The 12,169-nt window shown below is 41.8% G+C and overlaps 2 protein-coding genes across 7 annotated transcripts in view; one reads left to right on the forward strand and one right to left on the reverse strand.

Annotated features, from left to right (window-relative positions):
• The window catches only part of FANCF (FA complementation group F), a 315,286-nt gene that overhangs the window by 39,242 nt on the left and 263,875 nt on the right, over window positions 1-12,169 (reverse strand). The window lies entirely within an intron of this gene.
• The window catches only part of GAS2 (growth arrest specific 2), a 118,636-nt gene that overhangs the window by 19,828 nt on the left and 86,639 nt on the right, over window positions 1-12,169 (forward strand). For 4 of the 6 annotated variants that reach the window (XM_081166192.1, XM_081166196.1, XM_081166195.1 and 1 more), the window contains exons 2-3: window positions 2,371-2,532; window positions 11,251-11,375. In XM_081166192.1, the coding sequence (XP_081022318.1) occupies window positions 2,391-2,532; window positions 11,251-11,375 (267 nt within the window). In that variant the 5' untranslated portion in view covers window positions 2,371-2,390. Of the gene's footprint in view, window positions 1-2,072; window positions 2,099-2,370; window positions 2,533-11,250; window positions 11,376-12,169 lie in introns of all 6 variants that reach the window. The other 2 variants (XM_081166194.1, XM_081166193.1) reach the window with 1 other exon arrangement.

Below are 12,169 nucleotides of genomic sequence, written 5' to 3' on the forward strand. Positions count from 1 at the left end.
CCCATGCTATTTTTCGTACTTAAAATGCTCTCCGGCTGATATCCCACCCCCCATGTTTGTCAAAGGACGCTTGGACTTGACCCTGCAATTCTTTAAGTTCTATGATCTATCTACATTTTTCTGGATGTTCAAATATTATGGGCAACGTTCAAATTTCCTAACTCATTTACATAGCAGAGACAGTACTCTAGATAGGCAATGAATAGCCAGTACAGTATTATTGCCTTGCAGTTAGGGGTGTGTGTGTGTGTGTGTGTGTGTGTGCATGACTTGTATGAGCATTTATGCCTCACCTTTCTATGATAAAATGAGATTTAACCAGCTTGCAAATTAACAGTATAAAACACAGCAAATAATAGACTCATAAAATTGCAGAGCTGGAAGGCATACAGAGGGTCATCTAATCCACCCGTCTGCATGCAGGAAACCAAACTAACGCATCCATGACAGATGGCCATCCAGCCACTGCTTGAAAACCTCCAATCAGGAGCCCATTCCACTGTTAAACAGCTCTTACTGACAGAACGTTCTTCCTGATGTTCAGTCGGAATCTCTTTTTTTGTAACTTGACGCCATTGGTTCAGGTCCTACCCTCCAGAGCAGGAGGAAACAAGCTTGACTTTTCTCTGCCTATTTCTGCTTTAGGTAGCCTTATATGTGTGAGTTTACATGATAAGTGAAATGTTGATGTTTTATAAATACTATTATCGTCTCACAGCAGGGAGACTGAGCGGTGCTGCATGTACCCTGCAGTTGTTTGGCAATTGCACTAACCATTCTGATGCTTACAGAGAAACCTGAAAGTGTGGTCCTTTGAGAGAGACTACTGGCTCCCTTTGTAAATCCATCTGCTCTGAGTTGTGTAACATGCTGGATTATTAGCTTCTAATCCTGTTGCATGCTGAAAAACCATGCTGCTTTTTGGACCTTGCCCATTGACTGGGACACTATCCAGATTCCTACATTGACTGATTCTTTAGAATCTGAAAACTCCCCTTTAATTCATAATGGCACATGGCCTTTTCTTGAGCCTTAAAAAAACAACAACACACACCTCCACCTTGTGCTCTAAGGTGAGGCTGCATTCGCCCATCTTTGACTGGGATAACAGCCATCAGCCATGATACTTAGTTTTGAAAGATTATTTGTGGGGTAAGCAATAGAAATGTGCACTGGCTCCCTAGTGGAGGTTACATTTAAGAAAGAAATATAGTAGATAAAGCCTTGGAAAGTCGCAAAAGTTGTGAGATAGTAGAAAAAGTATCTCTCCCCCTCACCATTACTTGTGCAATTGGGAGGCTCTCAGGTTACTGTTTCCCCCCCTGTTTTCCTTTGGCTTCTTAAGAAGCTTCAACATCATATATTTTGATCTTACCCTGACTAGCACTTCACTGCTAATCAGCTCTCTGATTAGCACTTCTAGTGCAACTGTCCCCAGATATCTGTGTTAATGATCTGTTTTCTGCAGAAGTTACGATCTTTGTCATTTCACCCTTTCTCAGCTTGGTAGGCCTCATGTTGATAAAGTGACATTCTGGCTTTTGAAATAAGAGAAATATGCCTATTTCGCTCTAGCTATTGCTCCTTCCCAAGTCCACCCAGTGATTCTAATAAGTTCAACTGCTCTTCACCCCTCCCCTCCGCTCCATTTCCTATCTGTAGATTGCCTTAGAGACTTAGGTAGGAGTGCCCAGGGGTGGTGCAGGCTAGGTTGTGTCACAAGGACTCTGCAAAGGCTTTCCTGACAAAACAGGTTTTGAGGAAAGACCCAAAGAGAATCAGAAATCACATTTGCAAATCTAGACTATTTTTTAAATGAATGAATGAATTACTATGCTGCTTAATGCCAAAAGAGGCATTACTATACGGTACTCAACAGGCATAAGTCACTGAGCAGCTCCTTTGGCACTGTTCTGAGGTCATTTTTATATATGGCAATATCCCCCCCCCCCAATTAAGCATGTTATGGGGAATCTCTATTTATTATCATATCTGTTTTGCCATTCAATTTGCCCCTTTGCCTAATCATCTCTTTTTTTAATTATTTGAATCTTTTAAATCCCTGCTTGCAGAGATATTTGACAACATGCATACCAAGGTAAGTACAAATGTATCCACCTAGCCCATGTTCCTAGACTATCGCTAGCAAAACACTCCATTATTATTATTATTATTATTATTATTATTATTATTATTAAAAGCAAACTGGTTGTTATCATGTACATCGTTTCATGGAACAAACCTGTTTGTCTGGCATTACACTCATATTGAATCTGACTCATTGGCAGCTATATATAATACTAAAAATTACAAGTATTCACACAGCATGCTATACTAATACTTTCTTTCTTTTTTACTTCTACAAAATAGGTAGCACCAGTGGTTAAAAGATGTGCACCTCCCTCAGCCCAAAGGCCCGAGGCCCTGGCCTCTCCGATATGCACCAGTATAGCCAGTGGCTGGCTAGCAGACATGAGGCTAACTTGTTGCCGATGAAGGAGGATTTGGCCCTGTGGCTGACAAACCTGCTGGGTAAGGTTATTTTTCTATGCTGTGATTATTGCCAGAGCTTTCTAAGGAGCAACAGTAATTCTGCTTTGAGTTCCTGAAGCGCAGGTGGAAAAATCTGCTCTAGGGTGACTGTTAGCATCCTGGAGTTTATCATTCCCTCCCCTTGTTCAATAGGGATGCTTAGTGAGACATTTTAAGCGACTTCACAACCCAGAAAGCCACAGCGAAGCAAGCACAGGCTTAACTGTCCTTCAGAAGCCATGACATATTTTTTTGTTAGGTACTGCTGTGCATGGAAGGGTGGAATGCAAAGCTTGCTTACCTACTGCCACCATTATTATAATATATATATTTATAACCCACCTTTCCCCCCAGACAGGGACTCAAGGCAGCTTACAGATAATGATAATCACAGCTAAAAACATTTGAGGGGGAGGGGACGACCTATTCAACCATACATATAATTACAATAGAAACAACATGGCACTGTCAGGAGTCCAGGTTCCCAGCTTGATAACACGGTAAGCGTAGGTAATTCAAAAGGAGGATTTATTGCAAAAACAAACAGATAGCTCCGGATGGCTCTAAGAAAGTCTCTGGTACCATTACTCAAGGTGAACCCTTCTGAAGACTCCTTCTGGCATCAAGAGAAGATTTTGAACATACAACCCTTATGTCTCTTGTTTTGCTTCCTGTCTAGCAGCCCTCCCATTCACCGACTCTTAGGACTTAGTGGATCAGCTCCAACCTTCAGAGAGGCTGTCTCTGAGTTGGTTTGTGCCATTTTGTGTCTCCTGTGAGCTTTGGCTGTGTTCTAGCCTGCTCTCAGCTGCTGCCTTATCAGCCTGCCCATCAAGGTCAGGAAGAGCCGAAGTCTGCAGCTGCCGGCTCTCCCCTGCCTGCCTGACACCTAAGCCTCTCTGTTCCTGGCTGCTTTCTGCCGTTGGCTGCAAACCTTCGCTTGGAGCTGGCTCATTCCTGACAGGCACCAGCCTTTTCATTAAAAGCAATCAGTTCCCTGCTGGAACAAGAAAGTCATCACCTGCTAGCAGAAGGACAACAAGGAGGGAGCCAGTCTAGCTTTTCCAGGAAGGGAGTTCCAGAGTCTGGGAGCAGCCACTGAGAAGGCCCTTTCTTGCACCCCTTGTGCCTGCAAGGGTGGCAGGAGCATGAGAAGGGCTTCCCCTGAAGATCACAAAAGCTAGGCAGGTTCATATGAGGGAATAAGGTCTTTCAGATAGCTTGGACCTAAGCCATACTATATGTCACAACTAGCACTTTGAAATTGTGCCCAGAAACAGTCCAGTAGCCAGTGAAATTTTTCTAACAAGGGAGTCGTATGCTCCCTGTAACCAGCACTGGTCAGCAATCTCTTCAAGCCAGTTGAAGTTTCTGAGCACTTTTCAAAGGCAGCCCCAACTTAGAGTGCATTACAGTAAACAGGGAAGTAACTAAGGTGTGCATCACTATGTCCAAATCAGACATCTCATGGAATGGGCAGAGCTGGTACACTAGCTTTAACTGCTTAAATGCTCTCCTGACCACTGCAGAGACCTGGGCAACCATGCTCAGGGCTGATTCTGGAAGCACACCCAAACTACAAACCTGTGTCTTCAGGGCGACTGTTACTCCATTCACCACAGGCTGAATCCCCAGGCCCTGCTCTGCCTTCTGACCGACCAAGGGTACCTCTGTTTGTCTGGATTAAGATTCAGTTTGTTCACCCACATTAAATGTCCGGTGTATTGCAGTGTCTGCCTCAGAAATCCTTGGCAGGCTCTTTCAGCGTCTAATTAAGCATGCTAGTGGTTTCCTCCCCATACCTTCCACTCTCTTTCGACATGCATAGATCTTCGGCAATCACTCGTAGCCAAGTAAGATTGTCTTCCATGAACACGGTCTTAACAGTAAGTACGTAAGTTACTGTGAAGACCAATTCTGGATCCACACATCCTTCCACAGCGGGGACATAGGTTTCCGGGCAGGAGTTGATCATGGTGAGGGTTTGGCAAGTGTGCCTTCCTCTTACCACATTTCTCCCTTTTGTCCTGAGTTCGCATAGATAGCAACATTATGAGACAGAACATACACCAGGCCCTTATGTAATAGCCTTCACAAGTGGGGACCAGCAGCACAATGTCACTGCTGGAAGTTTGGGAAGCAGCTGTAGCTCGCTGCTTTCCTCCAGGAAAACACACTCTACCACTGAATTGCAGCAAACGTCACTCTGTGGAAAGCCCATTTGATGTTTGCTCTGATTCAGCAGTAAAGAGCCAGTTTTCCCCAGGGAAAGTCGCAGGACAAGCAGAAGTGTGGACGAGCCCCAAGTTATGTATTTCCAATAATAAACAACTTCGTTATTTTCTTTCACTACAAGCATCTCTATGTGTGTGATTAAAACAGGTAAAGTCTGCTCTCTAAGAAAAGTTCACATACCATATACTGCTTACTCTAAATATTTAAGAACAATAGGGCCGAACAGCAGCGCCCTACTTCCAACAGTTACAGCATATCCTCACTCTTGTTCAGGGTTCCAGCCAGCCATTCAAGGAGTGATATTTCAGACATTTGCGTGACTTCAGGACAGAGGGCAGAGGGGGAAGAGCCTTCTGTATTGAGTTCCAAGGACCGTTTCCAACCCTTTAAATCAGAGCTGGGGGACTTCTGCTGCTCTCCAGATGTTGTTGGGACTGCAACTCCCATTAACCCCAGTAAGCATAGTCAGTGGAGAAGGATGGTGGGAGCTGGAGTCCAGGAACATCAGGGTAGTGGTGTCACAGGTTCCCAAGCTCTGCTTTAAGCTGGAATTCCCAGAGTTGCATTTGCTCCCCTTTTACATGGATACAGAGATCTCTAGTTTTGGGGATGGTGCCAGAACAAGGATTTCGTGGTTTCAACATAAAACATACAGCTTTAATATTAAATGAGAAAATCCTACAGAGAGGGCTTTGTTTGCATTCCTGAGCAGGCAGATTTCACATGGACAAAGTCAAACATGAAATCAGCAAGGGAGCATGCATAGCAACTTGAGGCTCTGACATGCCACACCGAATTTTAATTCTTTATAAAGCTTCACGGGAGGGCTGGCACTCAGAAAGGGTATCTTTGGGATTCCAGTGCAGGCAACTCTGTTTTAATTTTGAAATAGCATTGTAAGGCATTATTAACATGGATAAACTGCCTTTTGGAAGCAAAATATATTTGTGATTCTGGTATGCATATCTAGTCTACAGGCCCATTGAATTCCTTATAGCAATAGTATGTAGTTCAGTTTGCACCAGTGGCGTAGCATGGGTTGTCAGCACCCGGGGCAAGGCAAGTAATTTGCGCCCCCTAACCCGTGGATTTGCGCCCCCTAACCCGTGAATTTGCGCCCCCTAACCCCAACCCCCAGATGTTGCGCCCGGTGCGGCTGGCCCCCCCTGCACCCCCCACGCTACGCCACTGGTTTGCACTGTAATGGGAATCTACCTGATTTGCACTTCCAAACCGATACATGATTCAAAATGAAGCTATTCTTTGAAATTCAGTTTTCTGGATTTTGTGATGCTGTGCTCCAGAGAAATATGCATATACTTTTGTATGTGTATGGGAGAGACAGAGAGAGAACTTGCTCAAAACACAACCCCCCCCCAAACTGTATATGTTAGAAGTGTGCATGAGATGGTGTATGATTTTCATGCATTTGTTTTTTTTAAAATGCAAAGTGATGTGATAATGAATGGAACTAAATTTAAAACTGAAAAAAGTAAAAAATGAAGGAAACTCAAACAGACAGATTCCTCCATCCCTATGCTTCCTCTTCTAGCTCCACCACCCTCAGCTGCATAAGGCCTTCCAGCATAGGGAGGGGAGGGAGAAAGTAGGGACATTCCATTCTATCTCAGTATCACTGCTAGTTAGTTGTATTTATTGAGAGTGGCTGGAGAAACCCAGCCAGATGGGTGGGGTATTTATTATTATTATTATTATTATTATTATTATTATTATTATTATTGATTGATTTTCTTTTCCCCTCAGGCTTCCCTAAATGCAGTACATAAGCTCAAATATTTCTGTGTTTAAAATGCTGCCGTTTTGTGTGTTTCCTCTAATAACTTTGTACCTGACCAGGAAGTAATGATCAAGTGGTAATAATGATGTAGAATAGAATCTCTCTATTTTCATCTGAGGAATGTTGGAGGGTATGCTGTTTGAAGCTGTATTAAATGACTCTGCAAAAAACAGCAACAACACACGATGCCTTCTGTAATCACCGTTGTACTACATAACATATTTTTCATTAGTTACAGATGTTGAATGCAAAAACCCATTCACTTTGTAATAAGTACTTCATCTTGGTTTACAAAATGTAATAATCAAACCATAAATGTGTGTCAGACTATAAAATAATCTATGTGGGTTTAGATGGTGTTGGTAGAAGCATCTCTCCCAGCACCAGATTAACTTTTAAAATAAAAAATTGCTCTATATTTATCAAATCAACCCAAAAGGTAGGACAGACCCATAAATCCTGAGACAATATATTAATTTAGAAGAATGACCATTTCATTCGGGCTGGAAAGTATAAAAAAAACCAGCCCCAAACTATGCTAAATGGAATGTCATTTGTGACAATTACACTGTACACAAATGTATCAATCTCTATTCAAAGCAGTGAGCAGATCCAGATTCTATTAAAATGTTAAATTCCAAGGAAAGAAATATGAAACTGCTCTGATGAAACAGATAGTTTTTGCAAAGTGAAGAATGTCGGGAAAATAGCTTTCTGTGCTGTTGGCTGGTGTTTGCACACTCACCTGGCAGTCTGAGCAGCTGGCACAGAGGTGACCTTGAAAATACAGATTTCCTTCCTCCCTGCATTATTTCTACTATGTACTGCTCAAGTGGGTCCTATGACTATTATCACACCAGTGATATCACACACTCCCTATTCTGGAAATCTGCAGGCTTCATGGCGTATTGATTATTCAAATACTAGCCATGGGTATGTTGATATTGTAACATGCTGTGCAGCATACAGTATATGAAATCCCACTTCAGAAATGCCATCTGAATCTGAGCATATCATTTTCCTATTGTTTCCGATCGAGAGCTGAGCCCGATTATCTCAGAAGCAGGCCCAATGCAATTTGTGACAGCTTGCTGGTTGAAAGCTAATGCCGTACTGTATATCCTATTTTGTTTTGGTAACAGCAGAGACTGTTATGGTCTCAGTTCCTTTGAGAAAATAAAGTTTTCTGGGAAGAAGATACCAAAAATGATTTAAATATTAAACTTGAGGAAATGCAAGCATCACTTATAGAGGATCTCTCCAAAGACAGAGGATACTTTAGAATTACGAATTATCTGCTTTCCATGTAATTCTAACTTGCTATTTGCTGTGCAAACAAGTGTGCCTCTCTTCAGTTGTCTTCTTTACTTTTATTCAGCTAGTGAAAAAAGAATAATTTGCAATAATTTAAATGCCAAGCCTCTTAAATCTATTTTTGATTTGTTGCTTAAACTTTCAATTTGGGGTGCCAAGTTAAGAAAATCTGTGATTTCTGCATTGTTATTGCACTCGTTTTATTTTTGGATTTAGTTTTTGGGCTGGCTACAACATGAAAACCACAAAATGCACAAGATAACATATCAATTGACAAATTTAACCAATGAAAACATAAACTGAAGCCTCTTTTATTTGTTGAAAGTTGAACCCAAGCCACTCAAACCCCAGCTAAAACAGAGTGCTTTTTAAAACTTCCAAAAGTCATTTTTGCTGAGGTTTTGGTGAGATGCAAAGCACCTCCTAACAAATCATTGTAATCATAACTTGGGACACAGAATCATAGCTGGCAACGTTTTCCCTTTTTAAAGGGAAATTCCCTTATTCCGAATAGGATTCCTCGCAAGAAAAGGGAAAAGTTGACAGCTATGCACAGAATCAGGGCTGGCCCAAACTTTTTACTGTTTGATGTAGAACGGCAAACTGATTCTCCCCCATGTGTATTATACCCAAGTCTGTCCAAAATTTGGCACCTTAGACAAATTAAAAAACACAAGTTTTTCTCCCTAGGGATAAAAATAGTACAATAAAAATAAATGGGGGGAAAAAGCTGTTCTTTCAGGGCACCCAAAATCAGCTGCCTGAGATGGTTGCTGGCCCCTAGTAGTAGGGCCAGGCTTGCTTATGAGGGAACACATTCTCCTTCTGCTGATAGAGAACAGAATGAAGAACAGCAGCTATACAACACAATGAACACTTTCTGGCTCCTCTGTGGAGGTACTGGGTAGGGGGCGGGATTCAATTCAGTTCACATTTAAAGGTGAACCTACCTAATTTGCACTTTCCACAGCAATATGTGAACCAAAACACAGCTGATCTTTGAAATTGGCACTTCTCTGAATTTTTCAGTGCCATTCTCTAGTCAACTAGTGTGTACAAAAATGCATATACTAGGGTGAAATGTGCATATGAAAACACATACACACACAAAACCACCATACAAAATATTAGGGAGAATTGCTTTGCAAAAATGTGTATCTAAGGCAAAATTGGATATAAAAATGTGTATATTATGGGAAATTTGCACTAAAATGCTGGTGAATTTTCATGAGGCGCTTTTGTTTTTTTGTTTTTTAAAATCACAAACTGATGTGGAGAACAGAAGTGAAGATAATAATAACAATAATAAAATTTTATTTATATCCCACCCTCCCCAGCCGAAGCCAGGCTCAGAGCGGCTAACAACAGTAAAATGATACAACATTCTAAAATCATTTCATTATAAAATCAATTCAAAACAGATTAATGGACTAGAGTTCTGTGAGGATTGCCAAAGGAGGGGGTCAGGCTGTGCCTTGGCCAAAGGCCTGGTGGAACAGCTCTGTTTTGCAGGCCCTGCGGAAAGATGTCAAGTCCCGCAGGGCCCTAGTCTCTTGGACAGAGCGTTCCACGAGAAAAATGAGAAGCTGAAATGGATAGATGTGTTTTCCCATCCCTAGATCTGTACCAACTGTATGTAGGAAACATATCTGGCTATTTCTGGCAAGCTCAGGCCTACCCCACCCAGCTTGGTGTTTTCTGGGCCCCTGCTGCATAGTCTACTCTGAGAAAGAGTAAGATGGTGCTGCCAATGGGGACTTGGGAGCAAGGGACATAGTATATACATATAAACAAGGCAATGGAGGAAAGGAGCTGAGCTTGAGTTCACTCAGTGCTCTGCTCTCTTGGTGCAAATATGGCTAGGTGGTTCTGATCTTTAATCAGATGGTAATTCTAAATTGCAGGATCATATTTAAATGGAACAAAGGCCCTTTTGATAGATGTGTGAGGATTCAAACTGGGGAGGATGCATAGGCTGCATGCAAGCTCTACCTCAGTGATCCCACCCTTTCTTCCCCAGACTGGTCTACAGGGAGATTCTAAACACATTCAGAATCCCTTATTTGATCAGGAGCTCAATGGTTAGGATTCCCTAACAGGGTAAGTGTGGAACTGTATTCACCTGTGCTCAGTCCTCAAAGGTTAGGAGTGGCACATCCATGCTCCCTACCCCATTTGCAAAGAGCACTTACATGTTCTTTGGAACACCTGAAGGAATCCTGCATATAGGTTCTGTAGGAAAGCTATTGCACATAACTGCTGCCGATATCTGTTACAAAATGGAAATGGATAAAGCATTGAAAACTGAAACAAAGAAAACCTTATCCCAAGACTCACCTCAGTTCTGTGCTTTTTGTTCTTGACAGGTAATGAAAGCAAACAAAATACATTAGTCTGTCTTCTCAGGCACATATGACATTAGTTGGTTTAGTCATTCTGGCAGCCTTCCCCAGAATACATAATAATTCATCAATGGAGCAGTGTGGAAAGTCTCTCTCTCTCTCTCTCTCTCTCTCTCTCTCTCTCTCTCTCTCTCTCTCTCTCTCTTCACCATTTTCAAGCGAGTAAGTTTTTCTTCTGCAGTAAAATCTTTTAGAAAGTCTTCTTGAGCAGGTCTAAATGATCATGATGAAACAGACGGACAAGGCAAATGCTATGGCTGTTAGTAACAGCTGCTTTCCACACAATTTGCTGCTGAAAAATAGTGCCAGGAGCTTGGGCACTATGAAATTCATTCTACTGATGGTCTCATATTGTCCCCGGTTGGCACTCTGCTTCCAGACATGAAAACTAGTTGTAATTCAGTTAATGGTTTTGCAGTGCTTAGTGCAGACAATGTTCCAGCCAAAGGTTTCCTAGCTGCATCCTGGTTATTTTCCTGCCTTTCTTCTTTTATCATTGCAGTTTTTCATTGTTATTTCTTAAGGAACCAATTCCGTGTTTATCCACTCATTAAAATTGATTTCTTTAAAAACTCACCACCACATTGACTTTTTTCATTTTATCTGCAGACATTGAGAAGTAGAGAGAAGCAGGGTAGTCTTCACCTTACACAACCCCAACTATTTCACAATCCTATAATCACGGCTCACTCACATAGAGAGAAACCATATTTCAAAAAATATTAATACAATAATGTGCCTGCTCCACTTACCTTTTGGGTCCATAATCAGAGGTTTATTCTAAAAACAACCCCACTATTTATTTTCAATAACTGGTGACCATGTACTTCGATAATATGACATCAGATTCCTTGTAAAGACGCAACTATAATTTGGCACAAACTAAAATTGCAATATAACCATACCTGCTCAGAACATTGGTAATTGTCAAAGCTGATGCTGAATGCTGTTATTTTTATTCCATTTCAGGAAAGGAAATAACAGCTGAGACCTTCATGGAGAAATTGGATAATGGGGCTTTGCTCTGTCGGCTAGCAGAGACTTTACAAGAGAAATTTAAAGAAAACTGCATTGAGGTCAACAAGATTGGAAAGGTAAATGTTGGTTAAATCATGAGACAGCATGAACAATCATTTCTTTGAAAAAGTTTAATAGCCTTCAATATTTCTAGCTACAATGACCCACCTTTAATGTTTTATCTTTACTCGTCGTCTTTCTTCTTCCCTCTCATCACCCACTAAAATGATCGTGGCAGCATTGATACAAACAACTTTAGTCAAAGCACAACTCAGTTTCAAGCCACAATTTAGGGGCTGAAAAACAATGTCATTCCCACACTAGACATTTAGTGCTATACTTCGTTCACTCCCTTTTTAATGGGGCATCTCCATAACTTAGAATTAAATCAGAGCCATCCTGTGTTACCCCTCTCATCTTTTTTTCAGACTGAAGAAAATCTAACTTTTTCATTGAGCTACTAATATCTTCAGGTGTGGTTCACCTTAGCACTAGAGTACCCAATGTGGTAACTGCCCCCCACCCCGAAATCAAGGCCTGCTGCCCCTTCCTCTTTCCTTCTTTCAGGTCTTTGGTTACCTGGTAGGGGATGCATACTTTTTTTTGTCACCCCCCCCCCAGTGTAGTTAGTGGGTGGCTCACTAGACCAGACGGATGGGAGGTTGTCTGCTATTTATGGGATTGCAATTCTTCTAAAGGAGTGGGTATGCAACTTGGGGGATACTTCTGGGTCCATTGCTGTCACTTGAGGCTCAAGTGGCCTTGTGGGCAGGGAGTGCTTTCCATCAGACCAAGGGTCATAGACCCAATAATTGACAGGTGGCAAATCTCTGAGGATTCAGACTCTCTAAGAATTTCTAGACCTATTGCT

This window comes from Podarcis bocagei, assembly GCF_964188305.1.
Source record: "Podarcis bocagei genome assembly, chromosome: 1".
NCBI lineage: Eukaryota > Metazoa > Chordata > Lepidosauria > Squamata > Lacertidae > Podarcis > Podarcis bocagei.